Source organism: Miniopterus schreibersii (assembly GCF_964146895.1).
Source record: "Miniopterus schreibersii genome assembly, chromosome: 7".
NCBI lineage: Eukaryota > Metazoa > Chordata > Mammalia > Chiroptera > Miniopteridae > Miniopterus > Miniopterus schreibersii.
In genome coordinates, this window is record NC_138108.1 from 73,399,544 (window position 1) to 73,419,464 (window position 19,921).

General features: G+C 35.8%; 1 protein-coding gene across 4 annotated transcripts in view; it reads left to right on the forward strand.

Moving 5' to 3' along the window:
- The window catches only part of DPP10 (dipeptidyl peptidase like 10), a 1,168,699-nt gene that overhangs the window by 1,127,996 nt on the left and 20,782 nt on the right, over positions 1-19,921 (forward strand). For all 4 annotated transcript variants that reach the window (XM_081142810.1, XM_081142809.1, XM_081142812.1 and 1 more), the window contains 3 exons: positions 1,194-1,241; positions 9,889-9,984; positions 10,092-10,161. In XM_081142810.1, coding sequence (XP_080998936.1) covers positions 1,194-1,241; positions 9,889-9,984; positions 10,092-10,161 — 214 coding nt within the window. The remainder of the gene's footprint in view (positions 1-1,193; positions 1,242-9,888; positions 9,985-10,091; positions 10,162-19,921) is intronic.

Here is a 19,921-nt window from a genome sequence, read left to right on the forward strand (position 1 = left end):
TCTCGATAAAGTTTATTTTGTTGATTTTATATGATCAGCATCTATTATTATCATTAGTAATGATTACTCTCTGGCTATATGATTTAATAGTCTTAATTTATGTTTTCTTAAAGAGTTATAAATTATGGATTTACTGAGATACAAATTATATTCATATACTTCATTTAGAACTAGGAGTTGGGAGTAAGTACAAATGATAGATAAGAGCTATTTGAACATAGACCTTTTAGAAAAGTGGATAAACATATTTACATCAGCAAAGTCATGCCATAGTAAGAAACTAATTTAGCTATCTTTAGGAAAACAATAGTCATTAAAATAATGGCTTGGTTGTTAAAAAATTCAGGACATACAGAAATATAATTTTCTGGGTCTAGTCCCCTTCAATTCTGATAAATTACACCCACCCCAGTTACTTCTTCTATCTGTAAATAGTATAGTCTTTAATGGAGGTATAGTATTTCTAGGCTACAGTGATAGAAATCCCTGTCCCTTTAATAGGATATTGTATTTTCCAGCAATAAAATGGGAGACATGTCCTCCTATAATGTGATCAATTGAGTGTTCCTGCTCCAGTTGGTAACCTAGGCTGTTTTGTTTTAAGACATCATGAGGAATGAAGCAACACTTACTCATTTAAATTATTTTTACTCTTCATGTCTGAAATGAAGTAATCGAAAAAGTACTTGTTTAATGTCACCAAGGAAAAAGCATTAGACCCTTAGATAGAGTTTTCTAAACAAGTGAAGTTTCTTACAGTTAAACCTGAATAATTAGCCCTAATTTTTATTTATCTTTTGGATGAAATAATTCTAATATGCATGCATTCTTTCTTTCTTTCTTGGCTGAGTGGTAAATATAATTTAATCTTGCTTGAGCAGATGAGGGAGGAGTCACAGGGTCGTGAATCAACTTTCTGAATATCTGTGACTATTCTATAAAAAAATTAGAAAAAGAGAGTAAGGCCGTAATATTGGCTAGAACCATAGAAATATAGAAGTATAGGGCATTTTGGAGAAGGGAGACCTTAACATTAATCTATGCAAACAGTTTCTTTCACCCTATGTTCTTATTTATCTGAATAAAATATCCACAGAATGGAATTGGTCTGGTTTTTGTTTCATTATGTAGCCCTTTTAGTATTATTACCTAGATATCTTTAAAATGTTTATACATATATTTTTTAACTCCAGGTCCTGGGGTCCCAATGGTCAGCCTACATAGCACGGACAACCCAGCAAGTAAGTACATGAACACAGCAATGCAGAATAGTCATGGGTGGCATTGCCGTTAGGTATGATGTTATTTATTCCGAGTGTCATACTCTTTGAGTCCCCCGCATGGGGAAAGCTGTGTAGGCACCATCAACTTGACCTTGTGTATGTAAGAGAAACAGTAAAGCAAGTGGTTTGAGCCATGATACAACTGTAGTTGGATCTTACATACCTGAAATACTGTGTCTATATTAATAGAGGAGTGATTGATGAGGCTTCTTCAAGTATATTTCAGTCTACTAACACCTTTGTGCTTTGGGTTCATTTTTTCCTGGGCCTCATATAAATTATTCCTCTAGAGCAACACGTTTTGTGTACTTTTGGGACAATTATGAGATACATACTATTTTATATATTTTTTATTCTGTTTGTTCCATATATTTAGGGCTTTCTAGTTTTATACATTCATTCATTCTTTTATATATTTATTCAACTGTCCATCAACTATTGAATGAGCACTTGATTTACCAAGCCATATGACAGAGGCTGGATGTACATTGCTGGTAAGACATGGGCAACATGTTTAAGAGCTTATAGTAGAGTGTTTAAATAAATACATGGTTGAGCTAATCTTAAAAATGAGTAGTTAGATTGCTTCCTGCAACCCATTCTTCTTACTTTTTTTCATATTTCTTTTCCTTCTTGAAATCAAAAAAATATATACTATTATTATTTTAAAATGTGTCTTTATTGATTTCTGAGAGAGGAAGGGAGAGAGAGAGAGAGAGAGAGAGAGACAGAGAGAAAGAGAGAGAGAAACATCAATAATGAGAGAGTCATTGATTGGCTGCCTCCTGCACTACCCTGACTGGGGATCGAGCCCGCAACCTGGGCATGTGTCCCCACAGGGAACCAAACCACGATCTCCATGATCCTAGGACAATGCTCAACTGTTGAGCCACACCCGGTAGGGCTAAAAAATTTATTTAATCAATACTCTATTCTCCAATGATGTACTGTAGGATACTAGAATATAATAAATTGGGCTTATATCGATTAATTTATTTAATCCTCAGGACACTTCCTGAGATAGTTAATTTTACTCCCCTATTTTACAGGTGAGGATACTGAGTCAGAGAGAATAAATAACTTGGCTATAGTCATATTAACAGGTGACAGAGCCAGGAATCAAATGAGACAGTCTGACTCCAGAATCAAGTTTGTAACCACTACTGCACGACGGCACCTTATTCTATTGTGTTTCTGTCTCTCACCTCACATACTTCCATATTAAGTGGAGTTTTACTGAGATGCTCACACTTAAGAGAGATGTAGGCATAAAAAGTGCAATGTTGAATTAGAAATGTCAATTTTAGAGAACAGAGGAAGACCTTTTATACTATTCAAATACCACCATATGAAGACCTCCTGCCTATTCTAGAAAAAGACAAAATCTCTAAATTCATAATTGAGTTTTGTGTGGTTGTAAATGTTTTAGCCCATCTTTTATTTTCTACTTATTAGTATAAGTCTTTAAAAGGTTATGGTAAGCAAATTAAATTTATTCAATATCAACACTAACAGCAGCAATAATGATCATAAAGACAGTGTATTTGATAAAATCACAAGTAGGTTGAATTTTATAGATAGAAAAATCAGTGCATAAAATGAGTTTGCCACATACCTTTTATGGGATTTGAAATAAGATATATTTGCAACATAGGATGCACTCAATAAAAGGCAACTATTTGTGTCAACTGTATATTTTGCAAAAATGATTATTAAAAATTCATTTTAAATTTTTAAATTAATTTTATTATACTATTACAAGGCAATTTTTTTCTAATAAATTTAGCTACAAATCATGAAAATTTTTATCTAAGGGAAATCTTTCCGATATTCCCATTTATAAGCCTATTCTGATCATTACAGGGTAAGGAAAAATAAAAGGGAGCTGTGAACAATGGTCAGGTGCCTAAATTTCCTTTCTAAAGACAATTATTAAGATGAAATGTACATTCAATTGGAACTAAATCTTTGGGCTAATGGATCTTATGGTTAGTCTTTGTTACACTACTGAGGGGTCATAACTCATTTGCAGACCACAAGTGGAACAAGGCATGAAAAGAAAATTGAAAACAGAAAAATACAATTATTTAATAAAATGGAAAACCTTTAAACCCACTAGTTACTAAAGGAATGCAAAGTAAAATACTGCTGTGTAATTTTCTCTAACAAATTAATAACAAAAAATTTGCATTGCTAATCAGGATATAATGAGGAATCTCTTAACTTCCTTGTAGAAATATAAATTATAGCAAATATTTTGAATAAATCATAAGCCTTAAATCTTTTATCTCTATTTATTCAGCATTTTTCTTTTTAATAGTTTATACTGAGAAAATAATTCTAGATAAAATTATAACAGTGCTATTGATGAGAGTGAAAAAGCATAATATAAATAACACAAGAGGTGGATTTGTAAATGAACTTTAATGGAATATAAATTAGTGTACTGAAAATCTTCCATTTGTCCTCCCAGAACCACTTTTTTTAAAAAAATTCTCTTTATTGTTGAAAGTATTACAGATGTCCCCCTTTTTCCCCCACTGACCCCCTCCACGCCACTCCCACCCCCTCCCTAGGCCTTCATGTCACTATTGTCTGTGTCCATGGGTTAGGCAGACATTCATATAAGTTCTTTGGTTAATCTCTTCTAGAACCACTCTTAACTCTGCTTTTCTCTTCCCCTGGTCTCTGCCCAAAAAGTAGTGTGTACAGATGACTTAGGTTCTGTTGTCATTTGGATGCCAACTGAGTTCAGCTAAATTGAGTCATGAGGTGACTGAAGAAAGGAGAAAGTGGTTTGTAGTAGCTGTTCCCCCCACCTTACCCTGTGGGGTCACCCAGGTTGCTACAGCTCCTGGCTGGAGGTCACTGTGGAACTTCCACACCAGCGTTTCCAAGTAACTGCTCTCCCCCCTTGGCCTGCAGGCCTAGCCACTGTCCTTCAAGCCCTGGGTTATTGTTCTGGTTCTTGGGTTCCTCTGCCCATTGTCCATATATTTGTAAATAGTCCTTTATTAAAATTAAAATTTCATCAAATTACCCTAATGTAATTGCCATTAGTTTCCCACTAGGATTAGAAATAAAAGTATGTTGGGAGGGGACTTGGGGGGCTGGGTGAAAAGGTGAAGGGATTAGGAAGTACAAATTGGTTATTACAGAATAGTCACAGGGCTGTAAAGTAGAGCACAGGGGAAACAAGCAATAATATTGTAAGAACTGTGGTGCCAGGTGGGTACTAGAATTATTGGGGGATCACTTTGTAAAGTATATAAATGTCCAACCACTACCTGATACACCTGAAATAATATAAAGTGATATTGAATGCCAACTGTAACTGAAATATTAAAAAATAATAAAAAATAGAAACATGTTTACCAAAGTAAATTCTTCAAAAAACTTTTAAACTATAATTCTAAGTAATTAAGGAGTCCAAACGTGTATGCCATTTGAACAAAACTATTTGAAAATGAATAGGGAATCTCAGGAAGAAAATATTAGCAAATGCTCAATAAAATCATTGCATCTACCAGGCAGCCTTCCAGGTGATTTTGATTTTTTTTCGGTCCTTTCTTCTTGAGTGTTCTCCTAACGCTCTACAATGAACACATATTACTTTTTTGATGAAAAAGAAACCCTTCATTAGAATGCTCCGTGACTTGAGACAGGGTATAATATGTAAAATTTTACTTTACTATTTCAAAAGCCCTTTGCCTCACATTCCTATCGTTCCCTCTCCTTTCTTTACATTTGTATGTGTCTCCTTTATTTGGCATACGGTTCTTTCCCCTTATGTTCATGTTAGTCTCCCCTCCCTTTTCCCTTCTCCCCTATTCCATCTGTCTCCTCACCCCACTTTATACTTCTACTTTCTTATCAGTCCGTCACTTCCCTTTTTCAATTCTCTATTCTGATTTTTCTTCTCTTTTCTCCTCAATCCTACCCTTAAAATTATGTCTTAACACTCTCTTCTCTTCACAAAGTTTTACAGAAAAATGTGTATTAAGCATATTTTCTGAACTTATAATGAAAAAATGCTATCTGCTCTTAATATTTTTAAAATGGCTTTCAAATTTTCTATATTTCTTTTTCTTAAATAGAATCTATCTTCCTATGACCGTGGATGGATTTTATCTCATGAGCAAATAGTGGCCTTTGATTTAGAAGGAAACATTTCTCAACTGCCCCTATGCTCATGTAATTGGTTTACATGTAATTGGGTTTATTTTTCCCGTTGATATTTGATAACAAAGAAAAACCATGAGAAATTATTTAGTGTGTTATTATAGAGTCAGAGTGGAGACAGAAATTGGAGTTCAGAAGGTCGAAGCTTTTAGAATATTGGGAAGGTGAAAATGCACTGGAGAGGAAGAAGAGAGGGGGAGAAAGAACCCCAGAAGCCTGCATAGGGCTGTCGGGGATCCCCTGGAATCTGCTACTGAAAACACCCAAGAGCACACACAGGAGGACAGCCTCTGAGCCGGGAAACTCAGGGCTCACCCGGCCTGGGGCATGATCAGGAGGGAGCCCCGAAAAAGCAGGTTCAGCAGCAGAGCCAAACCCCCGGAGCAGCAAGGGGCACCTAGACCCACCCTAAATGAGATGTTTTTAAAAGGTTTGAAAGGATTAAGCTGACCTGCAAAGAGCCTAAAACACATGCCAGGAAGAACAAAGCCCAGTAATTTTTAAAAGAACAGCAAAATCCAGAACTCAACAATGTTAACATCTTAAGGGTGAGAATATAATCAAACATTCCTGGCTGTGGGAGGAAACCAGAAAGTGTGACTCAAGCTAGGAAAACAAGCCAGTGACTAGAGACAGACTCAGAAATGACAGAGATGATGGAACCAGTGACAAACACAATAAATATGCTATTATGTGTTTAAAATATCAAGAAAAAGTTAATATGGTGAGAAAAATAGAATATAGTGTCTTAAGAAACATTCTTCTCAAATTCTAATAAAGCTTTTAATTCATATTGTGAATGATGGAACACTACTTTTTTATAAAGCCATATTTTTTTGGGGGGGGGGACTTAGGAGTGACAGATAAATGGGTAAAATAAATTCTACTGAATTTTTGTATATAATCATCTCTAGAACTCTAGAAATAGAAGATTCCTTATGCTGTGGTCAACTTCAAATACTTTTTAATTCCAAATATGTGAATGAATGAGCCTTGTCTTTACAAATATATGCCAAGCTGAGCAACAATGGATTTTCTAAAAATAACGTAAATGTCTTCTGTTTAATGTTATTTGAGTGCAATAAAATGCAGAAGAATTCTTCTCTAAAAAAATAAATAAATAAATAAAAGAAACATTCTGAAGTTAAAATACCTGAAAAAAACTTCACTGCAAAGTACTAAAATCAAATTAAACGCTGCAAAAGAAAAAAATCAGTGAATTTGAAACAAAAAGAATGAAAGAGATGAACAGAGCCTAGGTTAATTTATATTTTTAACTGGTGTCAGAAAAGGGAGGCATGGAAAACTATCTGAGGAAATAGTGCCCAAATCCAAATTTGATGACAACTATAAAACGCTCAACCTCAAGCAGGATACATGCCAAACAGAGAACCAGAGACCAGGGATAAAAAACAAACAAACAAATGGACAAAAGCTTAAATCATGAAACCTAGAAGCACAGGGCACCCACACATGCCGCACAGGGCACCCACCCATGTGACACACGGCACCCACCCATGCCACGCGGGGCACCCACCCATGCCACGCGGGGCATAATAGCGACCCAGGAATGGGCAGTGGCCTTTCCTTCAGAAGGAAGCAACCCCGAGGACAATAGAGAAATGTTCTGAACGCAGATGAAAAACCAAGCAGACCCTGCAAGCAGAAGAGCAGAGGTGAGGCCGAGCGGGGACTCGGGCGCTGGGATGCTTCGCCGGCAGGCTCCAGGCCTCAGCGGCCCCAAGGCGAGCGGGCCCTGCCGCCCTGCAGGACACGAGCGAAGGCCAGGGAGCGGCCCCGGGACATGGTGTCACTGAAGGGCTGCCAGAAAGAATGTAAAAGAGTTTGAGCCAAATGAAGGCGAAAGCACAATCCAAATTTGGGGACACCTAGCATTATGATTAGACAGAAGTGTGTGGCTCTAAATTGTTACTTTAGCAGAAAGGAAAACTTTAAAATCAATCACCTGAGCTTCCACGGTAAGAAACTAGAAAAAGAACAAGTGAACACGAAGTAAGTTGGGAGGAAATGATACAGATAAGCGTGGAAATGAATGATATGGAACATAGACAAAGAGTAAAGAAAAATAATTAAAGCTGAAAGATTTTTCTTCGGAAAGACCAATCAAATTCTAGATAGATTCACAATATAAAATGTACACTATCATTCCCATTTTTATTAATGAAATAGATGATGTTAACAACAGATTCTGCAGACATTAGAATGATAGGAATGAAACATTAAAAGTAATTTTATGGCAATAAATTTGACATGAAATAGGTAAATTTCTTAAAAGACATAAATTTTTAAACAGTCAAACAAAAAAAGTACAATATTTAATAACCTGTTATCTACTAAAAATTTTAATTCACAGTTAACTTTCTTCCTACAAGGAAAACTCCCTTTTTAGTTAGCTTTGCTGGTACATTCTGTGCAATATTTACTATAGTGCTAAGCCCACATAAACTCTTAGAAAATATAATGCCAGCATGAACCAAATCCCTAATCCAACACAGACATTACAAAGACAAAAAAATCAATTCTTCTCATGAATATAGATACAAAACTTCTTAACTAAAAACTAGCAAATAAAATCCAGCAATTTATAAAAAGATTACATATTGCAATTATGTGGGGTTTACCTGAGGAATCCATGATAGTTACAACATTCAACAATCAATGTAATTCACTACAGTATATTGTAGACTCAAAGAATTTAGAAAAAAAGCATTGATTTATCTGAAAAAATAATAATAATAAATATTAATAACTCAGAAAAGCAATTTCTTTACTTGGTAATGGTATCTACAAAAATGCTACAACTGACACCATATTTAATGTTGGGAGACTGAATGCTTTTCCCCTAAGATTGGGAAAGAGTAAAGAATACCTGCTCTCACCCCCTGTTTGCAACACTGTATTAGAGGACTTAGTTGTCTTCTAATAAATAAAGAAATAAAGAAAAATATATATATGTAGAAAAACTGTCTTTATTTGGAGAAGACATACTTTTAAATAAAACAGAAAACAAATAAACAAACAAAAATATGAAAACCACACCCACTCACAAAAGTATTATAAATAGCCCAGCAGGAGTGGCTCAGCAGTTGAGCACCAACCTAGGATCCAAGAGATCGCGTTTTAATTCCCAGTCAGGGCACGTGCCCGGGTTGTGGGCTCACTCCTCAGTGGGGGGCATGCAGGAGGCAGCCGATCAATGACTCTCATCATTGATGTTTCTATCCCTCTCTCTCCCTCTCTCTCTGAAATCAATAAAGAGATATTCTAAACAAAGGGGGGAAAAAATTATGAATTTTTCATGTGAATTTATTGTGGTGGCAGGTATAGATCAATGTACAAAATCAACTATTTCATAAAGTATGATGCAATGCAAAATTAAAAAGCAGTTTAAAATACTATTTAAAATACCATCAGAAATCATATAATATTCAATAAATCTAACCAAAAAAGTGCAAATTCCTTCCTTATAATGAAAGCAAGCGTTGCTGGGAGAAATTAAAGACTCAAATGGATATATATATATATATATATATATATATATATACACACACACACACACACATATTTATGGACCAGAAGGCTCATTATTTTTAATAAATAAAATTTCTCCAATAAATCTGTAGATTTAACGTATCAGTAAAAATCCAGCAAGTTACTGATGCTCTTTCATGTTTGTCAGTTCTTCCTCTCAATTTTTATTGTTTCATTTCTTACAATCCCTATTGCTACATTGTCAGATTCATTATTTTTTTTCTGCACTATCTAATATGCTATTAATTCCAGCCAGTATTTTTTCATATTAGAGCTCATAGTTTTCATGTATCTCAAATTTTGCAGTTTTTATTTTTAGAAATTTAACTTTCTTTCTTTTTTCATTTCTTTCATATTTCTCCCTAACATCCTCATGCTATTTTTTTATCTTATTAAACACACAAAACATTATAATCTCTGTTTTAAAGTCGTCATCTTTCTGTTGTATGATTTGTGTTATTTCTGGGTTATTTCTATTGATTAAATTTGGAACTCATCATTTATGGTATTTTTCTGATTTTTTACATGCTTAGTAATTTTGTATGGGAATCCTGGCTTCGTGAGTTTCATCCCATTGGGTGCTTGATAATTTTGTATTCTTTTAAATATTCATAAGCTGAGGAGGAACATGATCAGATTTGCATTTTGAAAATGTAAATATTAATTCCAAGTATAGGGACAACTGGAGAAAATGTCACTAGAATTCAGTTAGAAAATTTGTGTAGTAATCCAGAAGAGAAATTATGAGCATTTAATCACTGCTTAGCACAGTGCTGCCAAATGGAACAGCTGGATAATTATTTGTTGTGTTGTGTTGATTCTTGATCAACACATAGCAGTTAGTAATTTACACTCCCTTTTTGATTTGTAGAATATTTTATATTGGAAAGCAATTCTATGCTGAAGGAAGCTATCCTGAAGAAGATAGTAAAGTCAGAAATTAAAATGCTTCATATTGATGACTATGGTAAAGTTTTGTGCATGCTATGCTATTTAAGAACAACTTTCTCTGCATCTTATAGTTTTACGTGTAAATGACTCTACATCTTTAATATTTTGCTCTTTCTTTAAAAGAACTTCCTTTACAGTTGTCCTTTCCCAAAGACTTTACGGACCGAAACAAGTATGCTCTTCTGTTAATAATGTAAGTATTTTATTTGTTTTTGAAAAAAAGGAATCTAAAGATTTTCTAATTTTTCTTATGCCTCACATGACAGCATTCTGATTTAAAAACAAACAAATGAACAAAAAAGCAAAAGAGAAGAAGTGTAGTTAACTGGGCAGCTGTCAGTTTTATGAATTCCTCAAGGACACAACCATTAACAGCATGGAGGGATGTGCAATTTTTAGTCCTTGCGTCCCAGATTGAACTGAATGTTACTAATGGGTATAGTGAAATAAATAATTTGGTTTTGTCTGCTTAGAGATTGCTCAACCAGACATAAAACAAATTATATATATTTTAAATGATATTGATTGGTGTATAATTTTCTTTCTTGGAGATAGATTTGTCATATCAAATTCCATAAAAGCAAATTTGTATTGTGTTAAGAACGTGTAACATGAGATCCACCTTGTTAAATGTTTGCATTCATAACACAGTATCGTTACTACAGGCACAGTATTTTTCAGCAGACCTCTAGGACGCATTTGGTTTGCATGACACGCTGTCTACCATTGAGTAGCAACCCCCACTTCTCCCCCAGCCCGGCCACCACCATTCTGCCTCTGCTTCTGAGTCTGACTGTACTAAGCACCTCGCCTAAGTGCAATCATCCTGTCTTTGCTCTTCTGGGCCTGGTTTACTTCACTTAGCCCAGTGTCCTTAAGGCACATCCATGTTGCAACATAGAGCCCTATGGTCTTCATCAGTTGTTTATGTGATATTGAGGAAACATTTATTTTTATTGCTGAAATATTTGGTTACACTTATATCAGTACTATCAGTCCCCCCGCCCCCCCCAACCCTGGATTCATGGTCAGCAGGAAGCACCTCTCATGCTCAGAAAACTTGACCCTTAGGGATTTTCAACATGGAATTGCCTTCAGAATTAAATTAGCCCATGCTTTCTGTGAGTGTATTGTGACTACATGGTGCTGGGCACAGAGGCCCCTAACAGATGAGTCTAGCATTGGTGCAGCCCTGCATTCCTGAGAGTTATGGTATTTTCCTTACTAAGACCCCAGCTGGCACACCGCTGTGACAGTGTAGGGTTATAGCAGATGCTCAGTAGGAATGACAGACAGGAAAATAACATTACTTGTTATGACTGCTAGATGTAGAGGACGTCGGTGTGCAGTCTGCGGAATCAAACTGCCTGCCTTCCCGTTCCAGTTTTCTCATTTACTAGCTGTACGCCCTTGAGGAAGTTACTTAACCTCTTGTAAGGCTCAGTTTCTCCAAATGTAAACACACATTACAATAGGGCCTATGTCTTAAGGCTGTTTTTAGATTAAATGAAATATATTATATGAAGTGCCTAGCACACGATTATTATAATTAATGTGATTATAATTCATTCTTTTATATAGATTTTTATTTTATTTTATTTAGGTGTTTTAATAAGTAAAGGTAATTTGCCATCTTATTCTAATAAAGCCAAATAATACAGAAAATACAATACTTAATAGTTTCCCTTAGCCCAGTGTTTATTCCAAACGATAATGCTTTGACTCCAATTCGTTTCTCATGCCCAGATCTTTCTCGTTTGTCCCTAACAACCAGAAGGTCCCCAAAGTTCCTGGTGTCTCTCTGGGGCAGTTCTTATGAGCTCTTTTTTATCCTACTTTTTCTTTTGACTCTTCTCTTCCACCTTGTTGCCTTTAATTCCTACTTGAAGTACATGTGCTATATATCAAAGAAAATATTTAAGGCATAAAAATGAAACATAAAAGGAAAAAACAACTTCATCTTCTGTTTCAGGCATATCTGCCTCTGGGAAGAGGGATTGTTCTTTTAATTCACTGTAAAATATGGTTTCTTAGGGAACGGAGCCCCACTAGGTATCCCTTGAAGGATGGCTCACGTATTCAGATGGATGAAAAGACACTTATTCCCATTTGCACACCCTCTGGCTCCAGAGGAGTGTCACAGTTTGGGAGAAAAGTAGACAAGAGTTCCAGATTCTCTGTAGCTGGAGTCAGAGAAGCCAGCTGGCTGGCCCTGGCAGCAGATTTGGGCTTTGCTGTGGGTGATTTTAGTTCATAAGAGTAATGTAAGGACTAGCACAAGACTCAGTTTCTCTTGTTAGATAGGGACAATCTGGTCTATTTTAGAGGCAGGGTGGTAGTAAAGGCATTGCCTGAGGAGTCAGGTAGGCCTGGGTTCAAATCCCAACTGAAAGATTTACCAACATATTTTTTAATTTTTCAAAGTTTCTGTTCCCTTACAAATAAACGGGGATAATGACATGGCATAATTTATATGAACATGTCGCCATAGGGTTGGTAGAGCATAAACACTTGAACTTAGTGTTTAATAAATTGTAACCATACTCATACTTATTATTAATAGCACTATTTTTAGTATTTAAAATTATCACTATATATCTGATATATTGTTTAGCATTCATAAAGTTATTTAATAAGCATTCATTGCTAAAGCAGATAAAACAATTTAGTCAGCCTGTATTAGTTACTTTGTTACTTTTTTGGTTGGTGATGTAAAGAATGAAAATGAATATTAATCCATTAGCTTTCATAAGCTGATTATACTAAATATTAATTTACTTTATCCAGACTGCTTAGTTTTCAGACATGAATACTCAGAAGTTTAGCAGAATATGACCTACAAAATTAAACTGAGGACTTTTTAAAGTTTTAACTTAAGAAATGATCTGTGGTCTTAAGCTGCATGATCATTCCTAAAAGCCTTGTGCTCGGAAACCCCTGTGTCAGGATGGCTTACGCGTGAAGTGTTTCATAACTGTTCCTTAGATTGCTTATAAATTAAATGCATTTTTCCCCTTAAGGTTAAGCCCTGTTTTCAGTGGCAAGTGGGTTTCCCCCTCTACAAAAGAAGATCATGCTAATGGATTAGTTTTTCCTAAATGGGCAATTAGCGAGGAATAATAAGTAAAGTGACTATCACTGAAATGAGGCTGAGAGATGATTACGGGAGTTTGGTATCATTACTTTATTGCTATTCTGTCAGGGTATCTAGTTCCCAACAGAATGCTCCTCTTACGTCGCATACACAGATGCGTTTACCACCAGGAAATTCTATGGCAAATACATGAGTTGGAGACAGGCTCCAGCAAATACCTGAGTAGCTAGAAGGACAATTGGCCTTGAAGAAAGTGACCACTGGCAATTAGCAAACTCCTTTCTGTTAAAGACTCATTATTGAACCTCAGAAGAAATGGTCCTCTGAATACCTCTTTGTATCCATATTATCTAAAACCCAAACCTAACTTCATGACATTGAAAGGGCCAGTGAAACAATGGCATCAGGATATTTTACTGTCATGGAAAATCTGAGAAGCACTGTGGCTGCAAATGTATCTGAGTGGCCTCAGTATTCAGTGGTCATGAGCCCTTTTCCGTCCCTACTTCTGCTCCTTCCAGATGTCTAATTGTCTCTCTCCAGTCTTTCTGTTTAACATGAGAGGGAGTCCTTACGGACCCAGGAGTCCAAGCTGATCTTTATGCATATATACATATGAAATACAGTGCACCTGTATTCATTTCAGCATTTATCACCTTCAACTGTTGTTTGTGTTACTCTTGTTTTCTACTCATGTGTATGTAATTTAATGCAATGCACATTTACTGTGTTGCTTTTATGTGTAAGAAGCTGTACTAATGACTGTAGAGAAACAAAAAGATGACAAGAATCTTGAAATCTGTGATAGTTTTGTAGATGGGTTAGGTATATCTCCCCAGTGCGTAAGCATAGGGGAATCTTATGAAAACCTACAGACTAACCTGTAATTTTCTTAATACTGCAAGACTGGAGATTATGTGGGATGACCTACAGTTACAGGTGTTTACTTGATAAACACATATATATGAATCTAAGGTAGAAAGCAATCCAGACAGATGTACTGTTATTAAAGATGAAAGGCTGTGTGTTTCTTTGTTTGTTGTTTCCATGAAGAGAAGCATTGTTGAGCTGGAAGTTTTGTTTGATGCCAAGGAATCATCATTTTTTTCCATGTTCTACTCTTTTATGTTCAATTTATCTATGCCTAGAGGTGATAAAGGTTTAGCCAGGGAAGCAGTGACTGTTCAGCAAGTTAATTTATGGAATGGAGCACACTCTATCTTGCCCTGTGACTTGGTTTCCTATCCTTAAATTCATCTCTCTTGAAATACTAATGAATTCATCGTTACCCAGGAAGTCTTACCTTACTGAAGCTTTCTTTCACTTGCCTCATCAGTCCATCTGTATCCTTTGACAATCCTAAATCTAAGCCTTCTTATAAAACTACATAGCCTTCTGTCTAAAGGCTCTCTGTATATCTTAAACCAAATCAGTCATATTATCACTATTCCATTTTACCCAAATATTTGTGAGGATGTTTTGATATGATATCTAATTTTTGACTTCCACTAGATTTTGGAACAATGTTCCTAAGGGAAGATCTACAGCCTAGATGTGAGTGTTTAGAAAACTAGTTGATAGACTGGATTATGGAATATTTTATATCTTAAGAAAATAATAATATTTAAAATCTTTAATTTATGTAACGCACATATTAAACAGTGCCCGACTTATTTCTGTGTTTTTATAGCAACTAGCTTTTGCAATAAGAGTCACTCCACTAATACGTGTTGAGTGAATAAATGGGTGATGTCCAGAACCCAGATGAACGATGAACGTGGCTGCAATTACAGTTCCAACTGGAGATCATTGTTCATTTTCCTCTAGATATTTTCATCTCTCAATCACTGGTATGCATATCAGAGCCCTACAACTTGGCCATCTTGATGGAAGTGAGCTGTTTGTCATATTTTTTCTATATAATTATTTTTTTTAACATTTGTACTGAGTGAAATTATATAGCTACTTATCTCAAACAGTCAAGATAACATCAATACATTTTTTTATACACACACTTTCAACAAACAATATGGGTATTGTTGAAAGTTGTGAATAACGTTGTGCTCATGGTGTCATAGTGTCTTGACTTGATCTTTGAATCAATGGGGTTGTCCAAGAGTCCACACTCTTCATGTTCCAAGCCCAAACCAGGCAGACATCCTATCTGGATGTTTCAAGTCTAATCTGCTACCTACTCTCCTCCCAACCCCCTTATTTTAGTGTATTGCTCTCTCATCTATATTTTAGTTGCCTGTCCACTCTGCTGCTAGGGTAAACTTTGTGAGATTCATATCTGAAAATGTGGCTCCCTTAGCTAAAATCCTCTCATTTTTCCAGTGGTTAGAAATCCACATTCCCCAGCATAGCATAAAAATGTCTTCATCTCTTTCCTACTTCTCTGTCTTCATCTGACTCTACCCAGTCCCTAAGGAGAGAGTCAGTGTTCCAAATATATATATATATATATACATTTTAAAACTGCTTTTTTCTGGGAAATACCAGCTTCTCAAGCATTTCTCTGTGTTCGTTACACAGTCTTTCAGTACCTTTAGTTAACTTTTCCAACTGGAAAAGTCCTGTTAACACTTCAGAGTGTGTTTATACATAATCTTATGCATACCTCCATTATTATTTTTTGGATTAAAAAGTTCTGCTCTTTCTATTACCCAATACTGTCTGCTTCCATAACCATTCTCAGCAACTGAAAGTAAAGATCATCAAACCCTTTTCTCTTTCTCCCTCCTCGCTCACTCTGTTAGAAATGATTCTAAGTGGAAACTGGCCAATGGATAGGAATTAATGTACAGTAGTAGGACTTTGACAGCAGAGATCATTAAGAGTTTGGTGCTTCCTCCATTTTATTGCACAGTTCTGTCTGGAAGATATTCCTGTGGCCCCTTTCTGTTGGTTCTTGTCTGCTATTTTCATGTGCTAAAATGTGTATCAGAGGTTAATTTTGTGTGGCTAATACTAACAGTCCATTTTTGAGTTTTATAGCTGGCTCATTAATATCCATGCTGTTCAGTATTTTGATCTGTGTTCTGGTATGCTTTTCATTTTTTGGCTTCCCATGACAATATAAATAATTTTATTTGAGTAACTGGATTCTGCTTTTCTTCACTGATCTAATGGTAGTTGTTATGCAGTTTTTGTATCACTCTCAAGAGACAATCTCTGGCTTCTAGTCAAGAGAAATCAAAAGAGCAAAGACCAGGAAGAATGCCCTTAGTAGACAGAAACTGACCCGGATATGAAGAAGACTATTCTATTAAAATAAGAGGAAAGGGGGAGAAGTAAAAGGAGGAATAGAGGAAGTAAGAGGGAAAAAAGATTCCGTTTTATTAATGCAAAATACCCTTCCTAATCCAGAAATCAAAATTCTGATTAAGAAAAAAAACATTAAATGTATAGTCAGAGCAGCTTTTTAAATATAAAGAAAACACATTAAAAAAACCAATGCTTTAAAAATAAGGACTAGCTTGGCCAGTGTGGCTCAGCGGTTGAACATCGACCTAGGATCCAGGCGATCGGGGTTCGATTCCCGGTCAGGGCACAGGCCCGGGTTGCAGGCTCGACCCCCAGTCCGGGGCGTGCAAGGGAGAGCTGATCAATGACTCTCTCATCACTGATGTTCCTGTCTCTCTCTCTCTCTCTCTCTCTCTCTCCCTCCCTCTCCTTTCTTCTCTCTGAAATCAATAAAGATATATTTTTAAATAAAATAAAGATGAAATTCTCTCACAAATTCTATAATCTCGAGAGGTATTTTCCGGGAAAATTATCTTGGTTTTATCATGCTAGAGTAAGTATATAGCTGTGGAAGCAGAAGAAAGGACTTACAAATACAGAGTCACATAAATTATGCTCAAATATACAAACACACATGACTATGTGTGTAAAGAAATCAAGTACGCAAACAAAAGAACAGAAATACATACATCTTTATATTCTAAATTAACTTAAAGACTCATCCACTGTAAACAGTAGAAAAATTTAATGCAATCGAAGTTTCCTTCATTTAGACTAATGAAGCCAAATAGGAAAAATTTGACTATTGTCATAAAAAGGCTAAGGAATTATCAATGCAGAGTTGCCCCTGATGGCAAAATTTGGGATCTCAGCTTCCGTGAGAAGAGGAAAGGTCCAGTTTCACAGCATTAATCAGAACTGGGTCAATAATATTTAGCACCTCCCAGGAAACAAGTGCTTTGTTAAGCAATTTATATATAAATTTCACCTAATACTTTTTCACTTAATACTTATTACCATTTTACTTCATACTTACTATAATTCTACAAGGTGGACACTATTGTCATTATCCTAAGCAGCAAAGATTAGCAAACTTAGGTGTAAAGAAGTGACTAGTTAAAAGCCACTGGTCCAGGGCTTAACTCAGTTTGGTTTTATCCACATATCACCTGCACCTTGCTCGTGGTGACACTCCCACATACCTGTAAAGTTCAGTCCATTAACACAGGCAGTTTTTCTAAAAGGTTTATTATAGACACGATCTATGAGTGCATGTGTATGAACACAAGTGATGGAGAGTAATACAATTTGAGAATTTATTCCTTAAGCATAATTTTATCAGGAAGGCCTCATCAAAATCACTACTAGAAACAGAGGCTTAAGAACTATAAGGAAAGGTCTGGGTAAAGGCATAAACAACCTTCACCATAAGAAACACTTCCCTAGTTAAAACTCAGAAGAAAAGAAAGCCAGCTCGAAGTTTTACTTTAAACAAACCATGGATCAGAAATTTGGAAATGTTACTAATAATATTCCTAATGCAAGAAGATGGAGATAAGGACAAGAAAGAGTTCTCTGGCAGGAAAAATAATGTTATTTTTCATATGATTTAGTAAACATATGAGAAAATTCATTTTGCCATTCTGTGTGTGGGACAATTCATTCATGAGAAGGAATCTTAGGATAATAAAATGAGAAATAGAAGGAATTGGTCAAGAGGCCCTTAGCTAATGTGTGCATCTGTATGTATATTCTGATTGGAAGACAAACTTCATTAGACTTTAGATGTACATATGTTACAAGTAAATAATCTCTGCCTATGAATTTCTGCAAAGTAAATTTCATATTAAGGCAAGACAAATATTTTTAAGACTACCACTATCCTATGTAAAACTTATGTTCTACTGTGAAATAAAGTCTGTTCTAAAGAACAAAATTGGAAGTGTTGGCAATTGACTTTCCTTAAGAATTTAGTGGCTCTTTGCAGCATCAGCTCCCTTTCCCTTATCTTGTCTTCCATTAAGTTCTTCACCCTTCCTTTCACACTGTCTTTGAGTTGGTTATATCTAAAGTAAAATTTCAACACAGTTCTCAGTGACTCCAGCTCTAATCTAGCATGTGTGCAGCTGTATCTTATCTATTCTAGGCCTAGAAAGAGCAAAGAACTGAGATAAGCAATCCTATGCTCCTATGTTCATTCCTTCCACCCTCCAATGGACAGAGATATGCAGTTTTATTTATTTTTTGTATTTTTATGCTTTTTTCTTGTTGTAGTAAAATACACATAACATAAAATTTATCATCTAAACCACTTTTAAGTATACAGTTCAGTGGCATTAAATACATTCACATTGTTGTGCAATTATCACCACCATCCATCTCCAGAATTTCGATTTTTTAAACAGAAAATATGTCTTCTTTAAGCAATAATTCCTCATTCCTCTCCCCAAGTCCCTGGCCCCCACCATTCTGCTCTTGGTCTCTATGATTTGACCACTCTAGGTACTTCATATAAGTGGAATAATATGGTATTTGTCTTTCTGTGACTGGCTTATTTCACTTAGCATAATGTCCTCAAGGTTCATCCATGATATAGTATAGCAGTTTTAAAAATCTGCCATGTAGGATAAAAACAAAGTGTCATGCAATAGATCAGTCACGGAAAGTGCTCTCCTTGGAAAACATTTTTCTTCCATTTATTTTCACCAAAATGTTACTGGTTAGGAGAAGGGCTTTCAATAAATGCACTGTTCATAATCTTAACTATTTACAAGATATTATTTACTTAATAATAAAAACAATAAATGAAGATAAAAAGAGCATATAATTGCTCAAGGTAATGCAGCATATTGGTAACAAAGTCAGGACTCAAATCTAAATTCAACCCTCTTTTCATGAAATTAAATAGCACTTTGTGAACCTGACCAAATAAATAGTCTGAACAAATCTCTTCACCTTAATCAGTTTTACCACAGATGATATTTTTCATGTCATAAAAAGGTGCCTTGATCTGTCATTTTAAAGATCTATTAGATATTGTGCATTTTATTCATCTATCTTTCTGTATTTTATTAAATTTTTACATCCTGGACTCTATTTATACGGACACATTCAGTGTTGAAAGCAGCAAAATAGACAAGGACTGGGCCCTCGAGGATCTTAACTCGGAAGACAAGTTTACAGTCTTAATTCGCTCTCCCTGCCTGTGTCAGGAAATGGACAAGTTCCCTGTCACTGTGACCTTTCCAGTGCTTAAAGAAGATGGAGCTGTTCTCTTCACCACAGCTTTCAACAGAATTGCATGTCCCTGCCTCAACCTCAAAACACCCTTCTGTGGGTCCCTAGAGATTTCTGAAACAGAGAATACAGCAAAATAAGGTAGAAAAGAGATTAGGGAGACACCCGGAGTAGAAACCGAAAAGGAACTGGGTGAACTGAAGCTCCTTAGTCTACCCGGCCAAGGTAGGAGCAGGTTGTGTGTCCCTGCATCACGTGGGGGGTGACCCGGTCCTGTACATGGCCCGTGGGCATGCCTACCACCAAATACCTTGCCATCCCGACCTCACCTAATCAGTAGTGTTTTCTTGTCTTTATTTGTAAGAAGAAAAAAATC